Genomic DNA, 25,379 nt, shown 5'->3' with positions numbered 1-25,379 from the left:
ACTTTGTAGAAAGAAACTGAATACATAAAGAAAATTATTCTTCAAAAATATGTGCAGTTATTATTATGTAAATTACCCAAATGTTTATGATTTCAGCCTTTATTATAATGTCCCTTTTCTATTTCTTCATATGATAGAGTTACTGAGGCAGATTAAATTAATATTAAATTGTATAATCTTTGACCACTAGTTCACATTTTTAGTTTGAATTTGACTGTTCTTGTTTAATTACGTCACCGTGAGCTGTAGTTGATTTTGTTAGCATTAGAACATACCTTTATGTTCTAAGTTCTTTTAAAAAAAGAGGCTTATTTAAGCCTTTGTCTGATATTCTAGTTACTTTCAGACATAGCGATAATTTGCTTCATGTCTGTCGGGGGCTTGGGATTATTTAACTTTTACCAGATCAAGTAAACCCTCATAGGTATATTGTGTAGAGGTTGACAAGTTAGGAGATAAAACACGCAGAAACTAGCGTGAGTGTATGTGACAAAATGAGACATTAAAAAAATCAACATAAAGCTAGTAAAACGTAAATGTCACTTATCTTCTTTCAAATATGTTCAACTGTTATAAGTGTAAAATATTTAATGCTACTTGATGAATTGCATAAAGTGTATTTTATTCTCTAACTTATTAATAATTATGTTAATTAATTCATGTTTAGTAATAATGCACACTACTTGCAGATCTATTTTATTTTTAGGATGGTATTACAAAAGTGAAATTCAGGCATTGATAATATTTTTAATTGAATTTATTCAGTTCCCATTTGCTCATAGGTCCTTAATTTTTTTCATTAATGGTCCTTAAAAGTACTTAATTTCCATGTGCAGAAATGTGTACGAACCCTGTCTAAATAATGTTAGTTCCCAAATGTACTTCTTAAAAAACTGTGTGGCATTGTGAATTTATGAGTTGGAGCACCTCCATATACTGTAACTGCATAGCTGACAGATATTTGAATGAGACATTATCATCTAAGAAGTCAGACAATGGTCCATTTAAAATATGTCTGTACTTTTACAGTGCTATCAAAAATGAAAGTTCCAATCTGTGTTTTGTTTCATAACCCACGCTACATTTATACTCCAGCACACTAAGGGGGCACAGGACCTATAAATCTTCAAAAAATTGATTTTCAGATTTTTATATTTTATGAATATATAAACATTTCTGAACAAAATGCAAAAAATCGCGTTGTAAAGTTCGCATTATTCGTGAGTTATGAAAGTTTATATCAGATAGTAAAACCAGCGACGCTCGTTTAAAGGGACAAATATTGTGGTTGTTTACATTTTGGTTACGCTGTATATGAGCTCATATTTTTATTATTATACACAAAAATATTTAATACTGTTTTTTTTATTTTTTATTTATTTATTTATTTAAAAAAAAGTTTTTTCCTCAGAGGGGAAGAAGGATGGCAAGTACTCAACTTCACTGCTGGTAGTTTGTTTACATGATAATTCTTATTTCCACACTTTTCAATTTCGGTCTTTCATACCAAGTTTGTTTTAAAGAGTAAATGTTTATGTAAAGATATTTGTTTTGAAATTTTAAAATGAATAATAATATCAAAAGAGCTTCAGGTCAAGACCGAAGAAAAGGAAAAGGAATAATTTTTTTTTGGAAATCAGTACACAAGAAGTAATGATAAAGATTCAAATGTCTCTGCATCAGCAAAAAAACTTCTAGATCATTTAGTAGTATCTGGTGACAGCAAATTTGAAGGGTATGCAATCATTGATAAAAGTTTATTATTTTCTGGATTAGAAGAATACTTATGCTGTCATATTTGCGATAATAAAATGAGTATTACTTCTGAAGTAGTATATGGTTTAACCATAAAAATAAATATTTCATGCTGCTCTTTTGGAGTACTTAACATCTGTAAGAAATTCCAAACTTGTAGATGAAAAACAAAAAACTTCTGATTTAAACAGAAGATTTACTTTAGCAATGAGGTATATTGGAAAAGGATTGACAGAATCCAGCACATTTTGTGGAATTATGGATCTACCACCACCTGTAACACAGAAGTCATACAACAAAATTGTAAGTCGTATGCAGGCTGATACATGTAATATTGCGGAAAATAGTATGAAGATAGCAGTTGGCGAAGAAATAAAAGTGACTGGTTCTTCAGATTTGACCTTCAGCGAAGATGGCACTTGGAAAACCAGAGGACATTCTTCACATTTCCATTATTGGTGATGAAATGGGTAAAGTTATGTTTCAAGTTCCTTCTGCAAAGGTTGTGAGACTGGAAAAAATATATCCTCAAACGAAAGCTATTTGAAATGGAAAATGGAACATAACAAAGTATGCAAAAAGAATCATTCACGCTCATCTGCACAAATGGAAGTGAATGGTACGTTGAGTATGTTTTCGTGATCCGAAGAAAAATATGACGTTCATTACGTTAATTATATTGGTGATGGAGATTGTAAAACTTTCTTAGCCTTTACGAAAGATAACTCGTATAATGTTCTGATTTCGAAGATAGAATGTGTGGGCCATATTTAAAAACGAATGGGTGCCCGTTTGAGGAAACTAAAACAAGAATTCCAGGGCAAGAAACTTGTATGACAAGAAACCTCTTAGCGATAAAGGTCGACTTACAGATGTGTTGATAGATCAACTTACAACATATTATGGTAATGCCATTAGGAAGCATTTTGACAATTACCACGATGTACAAAAAGCTATATAGGCTATTTGGTATCATAAATGTTCAAATGATAATGAAGCAACTCATGACTTTTACCTCGATGATGTTGATTCTTGGTGCGCATACAAAAGAGCAGTTGTAAATGAAACAAATGAAAACTTTAAACACACAAATTGAGTTCCTATAGCAGTTATTGATGCTATAAAACCCGTATTTGAAGATTTGTCCCACCTAGACTTGCTAAAGAGATGCATTGGTGGTAATACAAAATGTGAATGAGTCACTAAATTCTTTGATCTGGACAGAAAACAACAAACACTAGTAGGAAAATTGTAGAAATTTCTGCAAATTTAGCTGTACCCAGCTTTAATGATGGAAAACAGGCAACGCTGTTCATCATTAAAGAATTAGAATGTATACCTCAGTTATACATTCTAACTGTGTAGCATTTGTGGAAGAAGCAAATAGAATTCATATTAAAGTCGCACAGAAACGAGCCCAGGACAATACTTTCGAGACTTGAATTACCATAAGAAGGGGAAAAAAGGAAGCTGATGCGCTTCATAAACAAAATGAAGGAGTAGTCTATTCTTCTGGTGCATTTTAAATTTGTTTTGAAAAATATAAATTGGAGAAAAGTGATATTGTATATTTAAATTGCATTTTCTCAAATTGGTAAGTTTCAAGTTTGCGCTCAGTGCTATTATCAAACCATATATTCTATGCCCATAAAAATTTAACTGTGTATGCTGCTGTTGTTACTCTGCATGCTAAAACCAAAAAAAAATTACATATGTTTACCTTTAAAAAATGATTAAAAAAATGACATAATTTTAAATTAAAAAATTTATTTCTGAATTTTTAAAATTTAGCATTCATTTTATAATATATTTTGGTTTTACATTAGAGGCTAATGTATTTCAAATGCATTTTTACCAAAAATTGTTTTTTATATGCAATGTTTTCAAAATTATGATGTGTGTAACATTTGATAATTTTTATTTACATCTCTTATGTACATTTTTAAATTTTTAATTTACAAGTTATTTATTTATTTACAATTTTCATTTCACACACAGTATAATAAGGCATATCTATGTAAAGTGTAAAGTAAAAAAATGTATAACCTTTTAATCATACGAGTTTTTGTGTTTCGAGTGAGTATTTTTATGATCGTTGCGACGAGCAAAAAGGTCCTGTGTCCCCTTTTGTTGTTATTTATAAAGTGTTGATTGTAGAAGTCCATAAGTGACTATTATGCAAGTTTATTATGCCAGTGTTAGAAAACTGTCATTCATCCATCCAAAGAATTTATGTCGTAAAGGATGAATTGTCACTTCTTCAAATAACTTCTTTAAAATAAAATTCTTATAATCAAATCCTCAGGCTTTGTCTCCAAGCATAAATTCTTGAACAGTTCTTGAGTGAAACGAACATGACTGATATTTATGTACAATTTGGCACGCACTGAATTTTAGTTTTCCAATTGCTTCATTTTGATACTAGGCTAGCAATTAGCAAGAGCATACTGAAGAACTTTGACCTGTCTATTATATCTAGCTCTTAAGTTTCCTGATTAAGGACAATTTTGCATGCTATCAGTTTCTCACAGACATTTTACAACATTTAAAATAGTTATATCCATCAGATACTGTTCATATCAAATTTCATTGAATATCATCATGTGGCTTCTTATGCACGTTGATTATACTGTCTGTCAGTGTTCACTTCGCAGTATTGATTTTTGATGTTCCTTTTTAGCTAACATACATACTATAGAGATTATACAATTGCTTAGAAGCACTGAGTGCACACTTCGACTTTTTTTTTTTTTTTTTTGTGAAATAATCCTTGGAGCAGAATTCACGTTCTAGAAAATAGCAGTAGGTTTTAGTATTCGTACATAGCCAGCTTGTTATATTAGTGGCATCATCTAAGAATGGAAACTATTTCTTGTCCTTGTGAGTGAAGATTTTGTGTGACTATTGGATTATACCCTCTGTAAAAATCGATACATGTAAATATTATTAATGCATTTTTGATATTTGAAAATTCATAAATTACAGTATCTGCTGCTTGCTAAACTCACTGGTTAATGAAATCAAACGCTAATTACATTCATATTGTCAGAAAATCCTGCTTGTACCTGAAGATTTTTGTAGCTCCTTCATATAGTATTGTAAATCATGGCTTTCTTGTTTAGGTATGTAGTACTACTGTTACCCGACTAAGCAAAAAATGGCTTCTTTTAACTGTTATATATTTCGCTGTTTCAAAGTTTGATCCTCAGAATCTTTTCTTTCTGATGAACTGAAATATTTGAAATCATTTTGCCAATGACACGGATTTTCTCCCATGGCCATTTATAAAGACTTTATAAAATTTATAAAAATTTTCATTTTGCTATTCAAACTAGACATTCCAATATTAGACATAGTAGTAATTACCTTGTTGTTTTTCCATTTCATTCTTCTGTCAGTTACAAAATTGCATAGATTCTCCACAGGTTGTTTTCTCAGCTATCAAAAAAATCCATGGTTCAATTCTTAAAGATTCCATTTCTTGGGGAATTTATAGTGTATCTTGGCAGTGTGGTTTGAAATATGTCAGTTCAGCCAAACTAAAAGAATGAATCTTATGTCTGAAAAGAAAAAAAAAATAAATCTTTATTAGCAAATCATAGTTGGAATCTTAATGATGTTTTAAATTTGGGTCTGCAAAAATTATTCATAAAGCTTCTTTAGTTTGTGAACTGGATTTCCTTGAACATTTTCACATTTTCAAAAATTTATCTTGTTTAGTTAATGACTTTAATTCCAAACCGATCTACCCTAATGCTTTTAAAATTCTATTAATTTAATTTTTCCTATTACTATTTTTGTGGACAGATGGTTGTACCTTCTCTTTTGCTTTACTTCCCCCTTTTTTTTTTAATATATAAATACGTCTGTGGCTTCTACCTTCATTGCACGATTTATTTACCCCTCATGAAGAAGTTTCTGTGTCTGTTTCCCTTTGAAATCGACTGTCTTTGTTAAAATCTATGCTATTTTGCCTAAGTGTATTATTGGTGTTTTCTATTTTAATTACTCAGCTGCTTTCCAGATATCATCTATATGAAGCAACTTTCTTAGGCAGATATTTATTTTCTTTACGGTCATCACTGTAATCCATTTATTACATCTTAACTCATTTCACATAGGATGAGAAAATGTTCTTTAAAATAGCTCCACTCAGGGAACCAATTTAAGTTTGGTCCCATTTTGGGGGAAATAAAAACAGTTAAGTTGTTTGTTGTCTGAATTTGTGCACAACTTATATGCATTTATTTAAATACTTTTTGGAGATACAGGTACATTTATTACTAAACTATTAAGAAGGTTTTATATCTTTTCTTTCCTTTCTTATCTGTGCATATGGTTATTTTAGAAATAATATTGGTAATTATAATGTTTTTATTTGTAATGTTTTTTATAGACTCCAGTTCAAGACTTAAAATCTCAACTTGCCTTAACTCTAAGGAGGAAAATGCTTCTAGCTCTTGTTAATGGAGAAAAATATCATGAAAGTGAAGAAAAGAATAATGAAGTCTTTGAGAAATATAAGAAGTATATGATACCAGTATGCTATTTCCTATGTTTTAATATCTCATTGTTTCATTTAGATATATAAGTTATTTTTTATGCTGTTTCAATTCTTGTCGCGTATCAAAATCAGTTTGGTATTATTTAGCCCTTGTAATATTGTTATTACTTTGCCTTTTTATTTAAGGTTTAAAAATTAAGTTTATTTTGATTCAGTAGTTTGTAATCTTGAGAAGGAGTATAATTTTGTTATAGAGCAGCTAATTTTTTTCTAGCTTTACCAAGTTGTCAAAAAATTCATGAAATTCTGTGTAAAGCAAGCAGCCATTGGCAATCTAACAAGTTTTCACATTGTTGGGAATTCTGCATACTCTCCATGGTTATCAATATCATATTGCTATCATTCTGGCAAAACAATCAGTACCAGCAGCAGAAAACAACTCCTTTTTGTCATCTAGAATGCTTAAATGAAAGCAATCTCTTAATCATTTGACTCAAAGCTTTGACTGTAAAAATACTTCTTCCTGTTCAAAAGCACGTTGTAGCCCATGGGATCGTACCTTGCGAATAGGGTGGGTAACTGAGTAGTTTAAATGCAGCATCAGGAATGGCAGTTTAGGCAGTGATTTTGTGTGTGCGGTTGCATTGTTATGCACTTGAGTTTGAATGGCAATCTATCCTTCGAGGATTGACACCGCTGGCCAATCATTTCACCATAGTAAGTGCTATTTATAGTCTGTCTTTTGGGTAGGTAGTTATTTATTATCATCTGTATAAAATAAAATCAACTGTACATATCTGTATCTTCCTATTCTAGAAACAAGTCATCATCATTTGCTTGTGGACTTCTGCTGTTTGGATTGTGTAGATATCTTCTCATGGGGTTTCTTTCCAAGCATTTCCCTCAACCTCTTGCAGGTCATAATAATAAATTTATGACTTATCAGCCATAATTACTGAAGTGAAAAATTAAAGGTGACACTTGTAGGTGATAAGAAGCTCATGTATACTCTTAAAATCTGTGCACGTCTGTCTGTTTGTAAAACATCATCTCATCTGGAACATCAGGGAGTTGAGTTTTTCCAGAGAGGTATCCCGGATTCCAAAATTTTGTGGGAAGCCTTTTCAGTCATTCTCATCTTTGTATTACTTAATTAATTAAAAACTCTGAAATTATCCAATATATTAATTAAAAACTCTGAAAATGCTAATTTTCACATCCTGCAGGTGTTTTTTTCACTGTTGCTGTTCGGTGGAAAGTGCATGGAAGAGTGTAATAGATGGAATTTTAAAATTGCCATCCATCTGTCTTAAACAGGGTTAGAGTAAAATTTTTTATGGACTCATGTGGCCATTTATTACTGTTAAAATGTATAGTGCTGATTTCATTCGTATTGAAATGTTTTTATATATTTTCTTTTCAAGTGTATATAGAACTTATAAATTTTGCTTTGGGTACAGCCTGATCATCTGGTGGGCTTGCCTGCTGGTGACAATGTTAACCCTCTGAACCACCCGCATTCGATTCTATTTACATTCCAAAAACTGCAGTAATAAAGAACCATGTTAGCAAAAATTTTTCACTTAGCTGAAACTAAAATGGTTCTGAAAACAGCTATTGTAAGATTTCTTTCCTCCTTCTTTCTAGGGTGATCAACAAGTCATTTCACTTAACTAATGGCTTTCCTAGGAAACCAAAAACAGAATAGGGAGGTCCCTATTACCTTGCTGCTAGTTTTGTGCATATTACTGATTTTAATTGCTTATCAAGTAAAAATTTGATTGAATTTCATTGCGTTTGAGTAGATTAATGTACGTTTAGAATGTTAATTTGAGTAAATTAGAGAAATGTTAATTTTTCGAAAATGCTTAATAAAAAGTCCTTCAAAAATGAATATTAGAGCAGTGCAAATAGCTTAAATGGAATAAAAAAAAATTGCAATTTGTATAGATACGCATATTGCAGTCATAAAATCGTACAGTGAAGTGGTGTAGCTTAACTAATTATCTGCTTTTGATTCAAGCTGTCAAGTTTTTATAAGTTAAAATTTGTAAGAGGTTTAAAATACCTATTTAATGTTACATGTAAGTGATAATTAATACATTATTTAAAGAACAAACCCCTGCTTAGTGTCGGTCATTTTGGGAAATTGCTTGTACTGTAATTTCGGGTAGATAAGCCGCAGCTTATACATGTTTAAAAGTTGAAAATTTAGGTTTGCGGCGTATCTGAGGAAAAAAAATTTTTTTTTTTTTTTCCTGTCCTTAACACTTTGAGCTAATTGAGATCGTAAGTAATGCAAAAGCGAGGCAGTAAGAATTCGCTGCAATATTCTAACCTCAGACTGCGTTAAGGCCATGCAATGAGTCCAAACTCCCCTAAGGTAGGTAGTGCTCTCTGTAAAGACACTGTAATACTTGTAAACTCCATGGTTTTTCCCGCGTTTTCCTTTGACTTTTTGTTTTACTGGCAACAGCTATGTTTACTTGCCAAGTGCTGTGTTCATTCATACAAGTTTTTACTGCTTTGTAGCTTGCTTTTTGTTTGCCTTAGCATTTGCGCTTTAAAAATATTATTATTGTTATGGCTCCTACTCGAAGAAAAAGTTATACAGCTGCTTTTCAGCTTTCGGCAGTTAAGAAAGCCTTCGAAATTGGAAATTGCGCTGCGGCTAAAGAATTTCAAGTTGACGAGTGATGCATTCGGTGGTGGAAGTCTGAACAAGAAGAATTAGAGAAAATGCCTAAGAATAAAAGATCTCGTCGAACTGGTGTCATAGCCTGGCTATTTTTGGAAGACAATTTAGAGAAATGGACAATAGAGCAGAGAGAAAGTGGATTATCAGTATCAACAATTAGAATTCGCCTTAAAGCAAAGGTAATTGCTCAACAAATGGGCATTAAAAATTTTGTTGGAGGACGTAATTGGTGTTTCAGGTTCATGAAGCGAAAGAAATTATCCGTCCAGACCAAAACAACAGTTGGACAAAAGCTTCCAGTGGACTGGCTTGAAAAAAAGATAGCTTTTTTGGAGTACACATCTAAGAAAATTAAAGAACAAAGTTCAAAAAGTGTGTGTGTGTTATTATGGCAAAGCCTCGAGGGCTATCTGCCTAAAGGGAGAGATGCCTTTGTAGATGACTTTCTAAGGGAAACTGGCTAATATACACGTTACACATGGGGAAAACCACGAAAACACCCATGCAGCCAGCCCGTTCGCGGGATTCAAACAACAGACCGAACTACCAGTGTTCAGCGACTTTACTGCTCGGCCACTGGTGGGCTCAAAGTTTGAAAAGAGGGCAAATAATTAATGTGGAGGAATTGCCCGTTACTTTTAACTGTCCTCCGAGCAGAACTATTCATTCAATAGGGGGAAAAACTATTTTATTGTTAACAATCAGGAACGAAAAGACTTCTTTTACTTGTGTTTTGGGTTGTGCCGCCAATGGAGAAAAGTTAAGCCCTTTGATAATTTTCAAAACAAAAACAATTCCGAAAGGAAACTTCCCAAAACGAGTTATTATTTGTACCAACGAAAAAGGATGGATGTGCGAAAAAGTGATGTTGTTTTTGCTGAGAGAAATTTATCAGAAAAGAAAATGTGCTTTTTTCCAACCCCAAGAACTCATTGCTTTGGATTCAATGCGATCCCTTTTAGTGGATACGGTAAGATCTGAAGCAAAAAAAACTTAGCAGCAATGTCTCAGTGATACCATGTGGACTTACAAAAATTTTACAGCCGCTAGATCTCACTATCAATAGAACTTTCGAGCACAAACTATGAAAGCAGTGGGAGGATTGGATGCAAAGTGGATTCCATTCCTTCACGAATTCCGGACGAATGAGAAAAGCTTCGTATGAGGAGGCTGCTTTATTGTTCAATAAAGCATGGCAATCAGTCTCAGCTGATACGATCGTATTGGCTTTCATTAAATTGGAAATCATTGAAAAAGAAAATGAAAGTGAAGGTCAGTCCGAGCTGATATGATTGTATCGGCTTTCATTAAATTGGAAATCATTGAAAAAGAAAATGAAAGTGGTGATGTTGAAAGGAGTGATTTAGAACAGAATGATGAAACTGACCTTGATCGTCATTTGTTAAATTTATTTAAATCAGACTTCGATAAGTCGGATTTTGAAGTTTTTGTATAAATAAATGTAGTCTAATTTAATAAGAAAATTCTGTTTGTTCATCTAATTTATGTATTCTTTTTCGTAATGTGGTAATTTATGCTGATAAACGGAGTTTACCGAAAATGTAAAAAGGAATATATTAGAAATCATCAGAGTTCGTTTTTGGCAAGTTCAAGGTAAGATGTTTCTTCTTTATTTATTATATTACTGATTATTTTTATGTTGAAAATGTTATCAATGATGATTACACCAATATGGCAGGGAATTACTGAATGAATGAATATTAATCGCCATACTTCGGAATGCTTAGCTGTGGCGTATACGGCGGTGTGGCTTATTCGATGACCTTTGATTTTTTTCAGTCAATTATTATGTATGTGGCATATACTCCAGGGCAGCTTAGCTACCCGAAATTACGGTAGTTCATTTTACTATAATCTATTTCATTTACCATTTTTCATATTTTTAAAAGGGTATTTTTCCTTTATCTAATTTATTGGTTGACAGAAGTAATAAAATAGTGAATATTTTGAAAGAAATTTCAGTCGTATTTTTATGCGACAACCTTGGTAAAAAATTTTCTCTATACAGACAAGATAATGTCACAGAAAATTTTGGAATTTTTCGATGATATTTTTTTAAAACATTATAACGTTAAACAATTTCATTAAAATAATGCTAATATATATTGAAGTTGTACTCAAGAAATAACATTAAAATGAAACATTTTTATTTTTTGTCATCATATTATGAAGTGACATTGCTTTCCATTTTGGCAACTTATAAAATATTTAAAATCTGAAAAATAAACAAGGTAATAAATGCTTAAATTGCACTTTGGCACAAATTACGAAATAATTCTCAGCAAAAGCAAAATAGCTATATAACCAAAAATGCCTTCGTTTTAATTTTTTCATGGTAAGAGTTTTTCCCATGTAATTTTCTCAATATGCTTCAGTTTTCTCTAGAAAATTAATTTTACAATTTTTCACTCTGTTTTTTTTTTTTTTTTTTCCAACATGTTTCTGCCTTTTTTTTTTTGCTATTACAGAATTGGTAGGGGTAATTTTTCGTTAGGATTTTAGACACTACACATTGGAAAGTTTAAAAGGATTTGAAGGTAAAATGTATAGACCCACGTATCTGAAAGATTCCAGAAAAATTTTTTCATGGTATTAACACATAATGGATGTATTTTACAGAAAGTTTTTGATGAACGTTTCCTTTTTGGAGAATTTTCGGAAGAATTATGAAAACATAATATTTAAATGTTTCACTTCTGTTACTAGAAGTCTTTTTCTTAATATCTGTTTATCTTTCCTTTGTTTTCTTTACTATTCACTAGACTCAAGCCTGGAAAATATCAAAAATGCTTCTAATCTTATCACATGGACAGGCATTTACAGAAATGAATTTTTCTATTAATAAAGAAATTGAAAACTGACAATTTAAAAGATTTATCCTGTATGTCTCAATGTATCATCATGGTGGAGCAAGGGGGGAATCTGTCCCTGGGCACAACATCCATGGTGTGCCAAATTGATGTTACAAAAAATTTTAGAATAAAATGGTCTTCCTTCTTGGCATACAGAAAGGGGCACAAAATCTTCAGTTGTTCCCAGGCGCTGAAAACCCTAGGTACAACTTTGTGCATCATACATACATAAGGCTGGTGCTACGCATTTTCCCACCTTATCTGTGGATCCTAAATTCTGCTACACTGGCTCTGTAACTGGCCCTAACCATATATTATATTATATTTATTCTGAATGCTCATATTACTAAAGAAATAAAATTAGCACCTACATTCTAAATGTATTTAATTTTTAATTGAAAATTATTATTCAAAGATATATACAGTTATTATTATTAGCTATTTTTTTTATAATTTCAGCCTTTGCTATAATTTTCCCTTTCCGTTTTCTCATCAGAATGAAAATCACATAGATAGTTTTTTAGCTAAATTTTTGGGATTTTAAGACAGAATTTGTTTCTGGCTCTACTTGCATGCTGCATTATTTCCTAACAGCTCTGTTGACTTGTAATTATTCGTCTTTGCGTTATTGCTGCTGCTATTTGAATTTGTTATGCGATAACTACATTATGATGCGTTCCTGAGCCAGCTTAGATTAAAATTAAATTGTGTAGTCTTGGACTACTAGTCTACATTTTTAGTTTGAATTTGACTGTTCCCATTTAATTGGATAACCATAAGCTGTAGTTGATTTTGCTGGCATAAGAACATGTCTTTATGTTCTAAGGCCTTTTTTAAATAAGAGGTTTATTTAAACCTTTATCTGACTTTGTAGTTGCTTTCAGACATAGTGATAATTTGCTTCCCGTCTGTCAGGGGTTGTGGACTGTTTAACTTTTAACCTTTTAACTGTCGTGTCCGTGATAATCTCGGGCACAGCACTGGTGTTCGAAAATGTCACGCCCGAGTATTACTCGGGGTAATTTTTTTTTGAGTGCATCGTATTGTTGTACCCAAATATATATCGGGAGACGTTTATTTCGGCTTCATCTCTTTTTCAAACATGACTGTTTCTCGGGAAAAGTTAATGTGTGCTCAATTCAATAGATGGCAGCACTCTACGGAAGATTTCAAAGGTTAGAGGTTAGATGGTCTTTGGTTCAAAGTGCGCGGGATCTTTTTGTTGTAAAATGGCATCCAGTTCTTTGAAACGTTATATAGATGATTTAGATTCTTAAACCGAAGATAAAGATTTTGAAGGCATCGATACTAGTGAAGCAGGTGAAACTGAGGAGAGTGACATTGAAAGTAGCAGTGAATCAACGGATAGCGGTGATGATGATATAGGAAATGCGAGAGACTGGTGTGAAATAACTGCTTCTGGCCGATCAGGACCCCCTAGGTTCCCTTTTACAGGTACTACAGGTGTAACTTTTCCTGTAAACATAAACTACACTCCCTTAGATATTTTAGAAATGTTTCTGGATTCAAATCTAATGGATATAATTGTCAAAGAAACAAACAACTATGCAGAACAAGAAAGAAAAGCAAATAGGGCAAAGATATCAAGGTGCTCTCACAGTAAAAAATGGATCCCTACAAATGACAGAGAAATGAAGCTATTCTTTGGGCTAATAATTCTTCAAGGTATTGTCCGAAAACCAAATCAGGCTATGTACTGGTCTCATTGAAGGATTTTGCATACTCCAGTTTACTCAAAAGTAATGCCCGTAAATCGTTTTATTTTGCTTTTTCGATATTTACATTTTTGCAATAATGAAGCTGAAAAAAAAAAGATGATTTTCCAAATCCAAAACTTTGGAAGTTGTATAATCTGATAGAAAATTTACGGGAAAAATTTTGTAATTTTTACATACCGGAAAGAGATGTATCGGTTGATGAAAGCTTGATACCTTATAAAGGAAGGTTATCGTGGAAACAATATATTCCTATCAAACGTGCAAGATTTGGAATCAAATTTTTTATGCTTTGTGAGCGGAAACAGGGTATATTTGTGACTTCATTATCTATACGGGAAATAGTACTGTTTTCAATCAATTGTATACAAATTATGGACTTTCTACAAAAGTCGTGATGCACCTATTGCATCGCTTTCTTGGAAATGGTTATTGTGTGACTGTAGATAACTATTGCATGTCACCCTAGCTTGCAGATTTACTTATAGCCCGAAAAACAGATATTTATGGCACAGTAAGGATAAACAGACGAGATTTACCTACAGAATTCGCTAAAAGAAAATTGCAAAAAGGTCAAATCATGGCTTTTCAAAGAGGTAAGATTATGGCGAAAAATAAGAAGGATGTGTGTTTCATGAGCAGTATTCATGATACTTCCATGGTCAGCCTCAAAAATAAAAAAAAATGAAGAAATACTCAAGCCGAAGATTGTTTCTGACTACAATCTAACTATTGGTGGTGTAGATCGCTGTGATCAGGAAATATCCTTTCATCCAACAATCCAAAAACGTCAGAAAAAATATTATAAAAAGATATTTTTACATTTACTAGACAAGGTACTCTGGAACTCATATTTGCTCTATAAAAATGTAGTTGGGAAACGTATTACGTTTTTAGAATTTCGAATCCAAGTTGTAGAAGAGCTTTTACATAAATATGATGATGCAGTTTCTGGACAAAAGAAAGTTGGCAGAGCACCTACAATAGATAACCCTGCCCGTCTTACTGAACGACATTTTATATCCCATATTCCTCCTACTCCAGCGAAATGTGAGCCTACAAGACAGTGCAAAGTGTGTTGTTCGAAAAAGGATAAAAATGGGAAAAAGATAAGGAAGGAAACACGATTCTGGTGTAGTGATTGTGGAGTTGGTTTGTGCTTGGAAAAGTGTTTCCAGTTATACCATACAAGACTGAATTACTGAAAGGTATTCACTTTTATTTATTTAATTTTTTTTCATTTATTTATTTTTAGAAAATAATTAATTTTTTTTTTATTTTTAGAAAATAATGCTTCACTAGAAGCGAACTTTACAACTGCCATGTTGAGTGGCAGCCGCCTCAAGCAAATATGCAGTGTCTACAAAACTTTAAATATTTTACCCATGTGCTTCAAAATATCAATTTTTAACTACTAAGTATATTTTATTTTGTACTAAACATTTGATTTTTGCAATAAAAAAATTTGAGCACCCAAATCTTCAAGATAACTTGACAGTTAAAGGGTTAACACATCAAATAAAACTTCATAGTTACATAGTTGAGAGATTGATAGAATATTAGATAAAACATGCAGAAACTAATGGGAATATTGGTTTGCATAATTGAAACAAATGTCTGATTCTTAAAGAAAATGTTTGATATAAATTAAATAAATTAATTATTAAAAATAAATATAAATTAGCCAGAATGTCTGGAAAGGCTTCAAATTAAAAAGATGCGTAAATATTTTGTTGAGTATTGTTGCTACAAAATGTAAATGTTTTGTAGCTTTTAATACGTAGTTAAACAAATACTTTTAAAAAGTAAATAAAATTTAATAGTGGCCATGTAAATCTTTAATGAACAAGAGTATCTGATTACCTAATTTAATTATTTGTAACTAACTGCCTTAAAATTTATCTCTGCATATTAAAGCAAGTTATTGCCTTTCATTAATTCTTGCATGGTGATAAGATACAATACAAAAATGTACAAATCAATGTAAAACTTTTTCTTTGCGTCTGGTGAGATTTAAAATAATACAAAATAACTTATCACATCTGGTGCTTTAGTGGCTTACTGGAACCTTAAAGTATATTAACTGGGTTACAACTCCAAGAACTTTACATGAAGCTACAACACTTAACTGCATCAGACAGAGCATAACAAACTTTCAAAAACTTGCTAACCCTGCCAGCATCAGGGATTCAGGTCTGTTCTGATCAGCAGGCCTTTCTCTAGGCAAGCAGCAGCAGTGACAACAACAGCCAGTCTCCTGTTATGGATTATGCTGATTATGATTTTACTTTTCATTTTAACCTATGTCGTTTGATATACCATCTGCCTGCTATTTACAGTACCTCTTGACTGAGCAAGAATGAGACATAAAAGAAAAAATCAACATGAAGCTAACTGTTAGTAAAACGTAAATAAAATATCACTAATCTTCTTTCAAGTATGTCCAACTATTATAAGGGTAAAATATTTAATGCTATCTGATAAATTTTATGAAGTTGATTTTATTCTCAAATTTTTTTTATAATTATATTTATTAAATTATGTTTAATAATAATGCATTCTACTTGTGGATCTATTTTATTATTAGGATAGTGTCGCACAAGTGAAGTTCAGGCATAACTGATATCTTTAATTGAACTTATTCAGTTTCCCATTTGTTGATGGGTCCTTAATTTTTTTCATTAATTGTCCTTAAAAGTCTTTAGAAGTACTTAACTTCTGTGTGCAGAAATGCGTACGAACCCTGGTATTCCCACTGTAGAGCTTTATGAATTGGGCAGGAAAATGTATAATACGTAGCGTATTCGGAAAATAATACTAGCGCCATCGCAGCGCTGTGGTAGGCGTCCCATGCATGCGCACTAGTTTTTCTTGTTCACTGACTTTCAATTGTCGCCATTTTCGTTGCTCTATGTTGTGTTTTCAGTTTGCTGTGCACATTCAAAATGTTTAAGACAATTAGTTCTCCTGCTGACTGTGAGATTCATGCCGTGATTAAATTTCTGAACTCGATGAATGTTAAACCAGCCAAAATTTATCATCAAGTGACAGAAGTTTACGTTGAATATGCGATAAGTGATGGAATGGTGAGAAAGTGGGTAAGAATGTTTAATGCAGGTCGAACAAATGTCCACGCCGAGGCTCGGAGTGGTCGGCCTTCTGTTGTCACCGATGATTTGGTAAGGAAAGTTGATGAAGCAATTCATGAGAACAGACGCTTCACAATGACAACTCTTTCAGAGGCATTTCCACAAATTTCACGTACTGTTTTGTTCGAAATTGTGTCTGACCGCTTGAATTATTGCAAACTGTGTTCCCGATGGGTTCCAAAAATGCTCACTGATGTTCACAAAACAAAGCGACTTGGTAGTGCCCTGACATTTCTCACGCGGTACAGAGGGAGAAAACTTTTTAAACCAAATTGTGACAGGTGATGAAACTTGGGTGTGTCATTTCACACCAGAATCGAAACAATGGATGGAGGGAGACACACTCATTCTCCGAAAAAACAAAAGTTCAAAGTGACAATGTCATCACAAAAAATCATGTGCACTGTCTTCTGGGATAGGAAAGGCGTTTTGCTTACTGAATTTCTTCTCAGAGGTGAAACCATTAATGCGGCACGATATTGTGAGACTTTAACAAAACTAAGGCGTGCCATTCAAAACAAACGAAGAGGAATGCTCGGTAAAGGAATTGTGTTGCTCCATGACAATGCTCGGCCCCATACTGCTGGTGTCACTCAATCGTTAATTCGACAGTTTCATTGGGAACAGTTCGATCACCCGCCGTACAGCCCAGACTTGGCACCGTTCGACTATCACTTGTTCCTGCACATGAAGCGCGAGCTTGGTGGCAAGCGCTTTGGATCTGACGATAACACGAAAAGTGCTGTGGAGTCGTGTATCGAAACTGGCGGGAAGTTTCTTTGACGATGGTATACAAAAACTGGTCACCCGCTATGACAAGTGTTTGATCATTGGTGGAAACTATGTTGAAAAATAGTTTAGGCATGTATTTTCATGTAAAAATAAAATTGGATTCGAAAAAATTGTTTTACTTTTTTTTTTTTTTTCAAAATGGTACTTAGTTTCCGAATACGCCTCGTAATATGTACAACAATAAGAATATATGTAGAATGAGGTTAGGATTAAAATAGAGGAAGGCAGTAGCATTTTAAGGGTATTTGATGATGAAAGAATAAACATGATTATGGTATTTACAGTGTGAAAGGAAGTAAGATAAAAAGTTCATCATGAAACAGAATCACATCATCAATCAATGTTTTCGAGCAGCATAGTTCAGCTCCATCCAACGCCATGTTATATCATCATTGGAATGCAAGTCTGTCCATTTCCTCACACAGCTTGAAGAAGTATCTCGCTGCTGTCGCTGTTGCCAGATTTAGGAAGGAGGAAGGTTGAGTTGTAGGAGCGCATTACCACACGGCCATTCTGCCTTGCCGGGCGTCCTCGCCTGGGGGTTGATCTGAAAAGAAAGGAAAAAACAAAAAGCAGAGAAAGTGGAAAAAAAATCAATGTCCAGGTGGCGAATGTTAGTTTTGTGCACCACCAGTTCGTCTTATCAGCACAGGTGGACATCATAATGGTGTGTTCATGGCGTATCTTTCGTACTTCGTAACAATCAGAGGGATGTACTGTCTCATAAGGACCGAAGAATTTGGGATGAAGTTTAAGTCCAAGATTCAGTTGAAGTGGAAGTTTCAGTTCAGGCTGGATTGGCATTTGTTGTCCAAGTTTGTATTTGCAGGCAGGTTTGCGACGTTTCTTATACTGTCGTATATGTGCTTGCTGTAAACGGAGGAAGTTCCGTTGAGCTTCAATGTATAATGCAGCCTTTTCATCCTCATGCTGTGTCTGCAATTTCATTGTCTTTGAAGTTTGTTTAAATATTTTTCGTTTATACTTCCAGGCTCTCTTCTTGCCTATCTTTGGGTGTGAAGCGGATAAAGTGTATGAAATAGTAATTTTTTTTTGCCTCAAAAGCTTCAACTGGAATGTCAGAGACAAATTGTTTCCTTAGATTATTTTTCTGTTCTTTGGGAATTTCTGCACTTTTAGAAGGTATTTTCTCGTTTGCTTGATCAGCACATGCTTGTTCAAATTGATTCAGCTGATTTTTCGCAGTTTCTTCAGTATTCTGCATGGTTGGATCATTATCGACATCATCATCATCATTAGCTTCATGACTGTCATCATCATCTATATTGACATGATCTTCATCAACAACAGCAACGTCATCTTGATCAACATGATTAACATCATCTTCATTAGCTCCATGAGTGCCATCATCAGCACCATTAGCGTTATGATTGTCGTCATCATCAATATCATGATCTTGATCCATGTCGTCGTCTGCGTCATCACTGTCTTCATCAATATCATCGTCATGAGCTCCATGATTGGTATCAGCATCATCTTTGTCATCGTGATCATCCAAATGCAAATTTTCATTATCTAAATCCAATTCTAAATTGTCATGTGCAGCATCATTATCATTTTCCTTAACTGTAACTGAATTTCATTTTCTGTTATTTTCTGAAAATCTTCCATAGCAGTTAACTTCGTGTGGGTTGTGAGGAGTAATGATATGTTGAACTTCTTGGAAAATTTCCGATTTTGAGATGTGTGAAAGATCAGGTGGAAATGTGTGATCATGAGTTACATTAGCAACATTAACAAAAATTGGATCATTATTATTGCTGCATAAATGAATACCATCTTTATCAAATGTAAATCGAGTTTGTTGCAAAAAGTCTATTCCGATAATGGCATCAAGAGGAATTATATACTCTTTTACTACATGGATTTTAGCAGGTAAAATAATGTGAACTGTGTCTCAGCCAAGTCCTGAGAATGTAATTCTGGAAGGATGTAATGGTGGAGAACCAATTTTGCGGTATGTTTTCTCCGTAATAAGTGTTGCTTGTGAACCAGTGTCATAGAGAGCAGTTAACTGAGTTCCTTTAAGTTGAATATCAATATGCATCGGATGTTTAGAAAAATTTTGAGTGGAAAGTGCATTTACAGTACTATCAGATGTAGAACAATTAGGAGCAGATTCCGTGGTCGAACAACCAGAACGTTTGGGACAGTTGGAATGAACGTGGCCATAATTTTGGCAGCCATAACAGAATTTGCCATTAGATTTATTAGGACAAGTACTGCTTTTGTGATCTTTTAAACCACAAGAAGAACATACTGGTTGAGTGTCTGATGTACGTTTAGCATCAATTTTAACATTGGGAAAGGAATTTGTAAATTTCTTTGGAGTATTTTACTTCAAATGTTTTGAATTGTTAAAGAGTTTTTCATAAATCTTTAGTTTTTCTTTAAATTCAGGAATGGATTTACAACCGTATAAAATTATTTTGTTGTTTGATGAATCAGGAATACCGTTGATAATATAATCAATCAAAGAAGAATCATCCATAGAACCTTTGTGTGCGAGGTCTCTCATAGCTAAAAAATATTCTTGTAAGGTTTCAGATGGTTTCATGTAACGAGATTCCATTATTTTATGTAATTGAAGGCTATTAATTTTATTCGAAAATTCATCTAATAAATGGTGTTTTAGTTGTTCCCAATTAGTAATTCCACGAATTGATCTAATTAATGTTAAAGCTGGACCTGTAAGACATTTTTTCACAAAAAGTACTTGGTGTACAGGATTCGTGATTTCATAGAGATTAAAAATGTCATCAATGTCTGAAATAAAAGTTTCAATGCTGTAATTATCCCGAGAGGAAAAGGGTTTGATCAAATCAACAATGTCCTTTAACCCTAGAACACTAGTGTACGTAAATTTTACGTGCTGTCATCCTTTATTGGTTCCTTTCTGCCCTTTCCTTTTCACCTTATACACTTGTTTGACCTTAAGTGCTTCGAGGGGTCATGTAGTTGGCTGCATGCCACGTGGTTTGATTTTTTCGTCTGCGGTTCATTTGTCTCGTTACATGAGCTAGAGCTCAGACGTGAATTTTACGTGTCGCTAGTAATACCTGAAGTTTTGAACACGTAAATTTTTCGTGTCACTAGTAATACACGACTTTTTAAATATGTAATTTTAACGTAGTCCTAGTGATAGTGCCTGTTATTTTTAAATTTGTGAGCGGCATATATAAATGTGTTTCAAATCTTATTTCATACTGTGTTGAAAAAATGGCGAAACGCCGCAAATATTTAGCGAATGAAGAAATTCAAGCAATGCTTTTGGAATCTGATGAAAGTGAAAGTGGTGATAATGTTGAATTTGATGAAGATATTGATGACAGTGATGCTGATCCGGATTATATTCCTGATGATAGAATAGAGATTGATCCTGATTTAATGATTGATTACCCGATACAAGATATTGAGTGCAGTAGTGATATGGACGAAAGTAAGAAAAGGAAAGTTGAATTAAATGTTGAAAAGAAAAATAGAAAGACTACAAGTATTGAAGATACAAATGAACAAGGACATATTATATTTCTGGATGCTGACTTAGTAAAAGGAATAAATGGTTATGAGTGGTGTACGAAAATTAATGACACCACTAAACAGAAAACCAGCGCAAAAAATATAGTTCATATTAGAGACCAGGTCCAGTTGCTGAGGCTCGATTTGCTAAGGAACCAATTGATTGTTTTAATTTGCTTATTTCTGATGTAGTAAAGGAAGAAATACTTACTCACACAAACGCAGAGATAAACAGAAAGAAGATAGGTTATGCCAATGCTACGGATGGTTCCCTAAATAATTTAAATTATGATGAACTGAATGCCTTGTTTGGAATATTAATACTTTCTGCAGCTTTAAAAGATAACCATTTGTCAACAAAAGTTATGTTTGATGTAACTTTTTCTGGTGGAAGGTATAGAGCAACATTTTCTGAGAGACGCTTTTCATTTCTTTTGGATTGCTTAAGATTTGATGAAAAAGACACAAGGGAAAACTGATAAATTAGCTGCTATTCGCCAAATATGGGAAATTCTTATTGAAAATTGTAAAAAATATTACAAACCCAGTTCATACACGACTATAGACGAGCAGTTGATTGGATTTCGGGGAAGGTGTCCTTTTCGCATGTACATTCCGTCAAAACCCAACAAGTACGGGATAAAAGTGATAATGATATGCGACAACAGCACTAAATACATGATGAATGCGGTTCCATATTTAGGAAGCGGAAGTGTACCTAGAGGAATGGTTGCAGCAGACTATTTTGTAAACAAACTGACCGAAACTATCAAGAACAGTAACAGAAACGTAACAATGGACAATTGGTTCTCGAACGTGCCTCTTGCTGAAAAGATGCTAAAAGAAGACAAACTAACAGTGGTTGGCACGATAAAGAAAAATAAAAGGGAGTTTCCTCCGGAATTTACTGATGTAAAGTATCAAGAGCGAAAGAATGGTTCTAGTTTGTTTTTATTTCACGATGAAGTCATTGCAGTATCTTACAAAGCAAAGAAAAAACTTGTGACTTTAATATCAATGATGCATTCTAACTCAGAAGTTAACCAGTCAACCGGAAAACCAGAAATAGTTATGACATACAATTCTACAAAAGGTGGAGTTGACTGTTTTGATCAATTGTGTAATCATATGAACTGTGGCAGAAAAACCAAAAGATGGCCAATGGCTTTTTTCTATAATATTATAAATATAGCAGGAATAAATGCATACATAATTTATCTGCATAATTTTTACAGAGATCGAACTGGAAATGGAATGCCATTATCAAGATTGAACTTCATGTTGAAACTTCATCAACAATTATGTGAAAAATGACAACTTCAAGTCTAAATGTTCCAAATCTGTCAAGAGAATTGAAAGATATAATCACAAAAGCGTTAGGACAGGAACCACAGATTTTAGAACTTCCCCAAAATCAGCAAGGTCTTCGAACCTATTGCAGCTTTTGTGACTATAAAAAAAAAAAAAAAAAAAAAAAAAAAAAGAGAATGACAACCACCTACTGCAAATGTGGAAAAGCTATATGTGGAGAGCACCAGATGAAGTCATGTCCTTCTTGTGTGTAGACATAATTGTATTGGTAACTAATTATTATGTAAATTTATTTTTTAATTGTGTCAATTATATTAAATTTAAAAGGCGAACAACTTTTATTATAGTTTTTTTGTTGTTGTTTTCGTGGTTTTTAAGTCTATTATTAATTGATATTTTAATATGTGTTATTTAAAATAAAATGTGCTAAACTATATTTTATTTATATTTTATCTATCAGTATACATTTTTATAGTTTTCAATTATATTTTTAAATACAATTAATTATCAAGTTAAAATTTAGTAATATTGGGTAAAACAGCAAATAAAAACATATTTAGAAACATCATTAATGTAATATAAGTAAAAAAATGAATTTTAAACGAGCACGTACGTATCGCTAGTGATAGCGGCATATATAAACACGCTAGTGTTCTAGGGTTAAGCCAAAACATTGAAACGGAACACTCTGTATTTGTGAAAGCAATAAATTTCCAGGCGCACGTTCAAGAGAGATTTTTGCCTCTATTTGTTTACATAAAGAGTCATCTGGAGTGTGATTAATGGCTGTTTGGGTGACGCTATGCATGAGGGTGAACTTTGCACCAAAGCATCTTCTTCAAGGTCGCTGTGGTCAGCGGAATCTGATTTTAATAAGGATACATCAGTTAGATTCCTAAGAATATTATTAGCACAATTTTCAATATCGGTGGAAAATTTTAAATGCAGTACGTTACATATGGCAATTAAATCTGTGAGAGAAAATTCTTTTATAATTTTTTGTTTCGTTTCTTCAAAGTTAAATGGTTTGGGAAAACCAGAAAAATTGAATAACCTAGCACGATTCTGCCGATCACCATCTGAGCCAAAAACTAAATGATGTAAAAGCTTGATATGCTTTGTACTGGGAGTGTTTAATGACTGTACAATGTTGGGATAGTCGTTAAGTGTAGCCATTATTTATCAGTTTTGTTCTTACCAAATATGAAATTCATAAAATATGTATGTTTCGATTTCATCAAATGTTATTCATCTGGTTTCAGAAATTAGTATACCAAAATATACTCTTAATTTTTCATATTCTTCACAATAATATTAATTCTTCTTAGTATATTACACAATAACTATGATGTTAAAACACTCAAAAATCATAAATGAAGTTGTGAACATATGATTCAAACAAATGGTAAAATATATCATCAAACAAATCTTCATATAAGACTATGTTAAGAATGGAAAATAGAATTTCACGTTAAGATATGATATAAAAATTATAAACTTAAAATAGTATTCTACAGTCCTTGTAAAATATAGGCATCACAAGAAATAAGAAATTTATGCACCAAATTCGAAAACGAAAGTAATTCTTCAAAGTAACTTTAATATATCACAATTCTGTAAATAGTCAGTAATGTATTTCCATCAAAATCAAATACCTTTAGTTTATTCAATTAAACTTCATCAAAACTGTTTAATTAATTATCATCAGCATCAAATTCGAAAACGGAAGTGTTAATTCTTCAAAGTAAAAATCATTCAAAAATAAATGAATTTTCATCAAAATTAAATGCCTTTCGCTTCTTCAAATAAATTTCATAAAAAGGCGTCTTCAAATATTCATAATTTGAAAGAATATTACTTCCTGATTAGCATTACTTCATCAAATAAAATTAGCTGTACTTAACGTGCTGACGAATCACAACAACGGGAATCTTGTGATATTATTCCATTTCCAAAGTATTCCATCATGTATAATTATACTTGTTATCTGATATGGTAGTCTAGGGGGTTTAAAAAGTTGAAGAGAAGAACAGATTTTAGTTCAAGGAGTCGAGAGAGTTCGTGGGGCCGAGCCCCCATGTAGGATGAGGTTAGGATTAAAATAGAGGAAGGCAGTAGCATTTTAAGGGTATTTAATGATGAAAGAATAAACATGATTATGGTATTTACAGTGTGAAAGGAAGTAAGATAAAAAGTTCATCATGAAACAGAATCACATCATCAATCAATGTTTTCGAGCGGCATAGTTCAGCTCCATCCAACGCCATGTTATATCATCATCGGAATGCAAGTCTGTCCATTTCCTCACGCAGCTTGAAGAAGTATCTCACTGCTGTCGCTGTTGCCAGATTTAGGAAGGAGGAAGGTTGAGTTGTAGGAGCGCATTACCACATATATTATCAAATATACATTTTAAGAGAGTAGTGAAACATCTTTTCCATGCCAAAGATATTAAAATATTCAGTATTGGGCTTCAATAAATACAGGAGGCTATCTGTTGTTGACTTACAAACATTGGTAATTCCCTTTAGTTAATTTATCATTAAAACTACAACTAACATAGCTATAACTGTATTTTTAATACAGTGACTGTTTGAATTACAATATAACTGCAAAAACAATTAGATTTTTGTCTCAGCAGTAATTGAGTAAATAAAACGTCTTTTGAATAGTGGTAGTTCAAATTGGATTCGAATTCCAGCAAACAATCTAAATGTTTGGACATCTCCTTGGGTTTCCTTGTGTGTAACATGAATGCAGACAAGTTTCCTCTTGAAAATTCTCCACGGATGCATCATTCTTCTTAAATGCTTCTTCATTATTCTGCTTAAATTTGCCTCATTCAATTAAATAAAGACATTTTTCTGCTTTTCCTCATTAGTGAGGCGAATAGGAAACAGTTTTCTTTAGAATGTCCTCCACAGAAGCATCTGGAGGTTGCTTTACAATAATTCAAATAATATAACATTAACAGATGCAAAAGAAAAGTATACTTTTATTTGTTTTTAACTGGAACTGCGG

At 32.9% G+C, this 25,379-nt stretch overlaps 1 protein-coding gene and 1 long non-coding RNA gene across 3 annotated transcripts in view; one reads left to right on the top strand and one right to left on the bottom strand.

The window, feature by feature from the left end:
• mRpL28 (mitochondrial ribosomal protein L28) overlaps window positions 1-25,379 on the top strand; it is a 99,819-nt gene that overhangs the window by 27,022 nt on the left and 47,418 nt on the right. For both annotated transcript variants that reach the window (XM_085817006.1, XM_085817007.1), the window contains exon 4: window positions 6,152-6,295. In XM_085817006.1, coding sequence (XP_085673132.1) covers window positions 6,152-6,295 — 144 coding nt within the window. The remainder of the gene's footprint in view (window positions 1-6,151; window positions 6,296-25,379) is intronic.
• Window positions 592-17,926, bottom strand: LOC118205385 (uncharacterized). Its single transcript, XR_015041208.1, has 2 exons — window positions 17,790-17,926; window positions 592-5,315 (listed from the first exon to the last, which is right to left on the bottom strand). It is a non-coding gene; the product is annotated as an uncharacterized LOC118205385 (long non-coding RNA).

Source organism: Stegodyphus dumicola, chromosome 5 (assembly GCF_044657685.1).
Source record: "Stegodyphus dumicola isolate Sdum_Otavi_A_Nest chromosome 5, ASM4465768v1".
Taxonomy (NCBI): domain Eukaryota; kingdom Metazoa; phylum Arthropoda; class Arachnida; order Araneae; family Eresidae; genus Stegodyphus; species Stegodyphus dumicola.
Note: the sequence above shows the minus strand (reverse complement) of the source record. Positions and strands in the feature narration are given on the sequence as shown.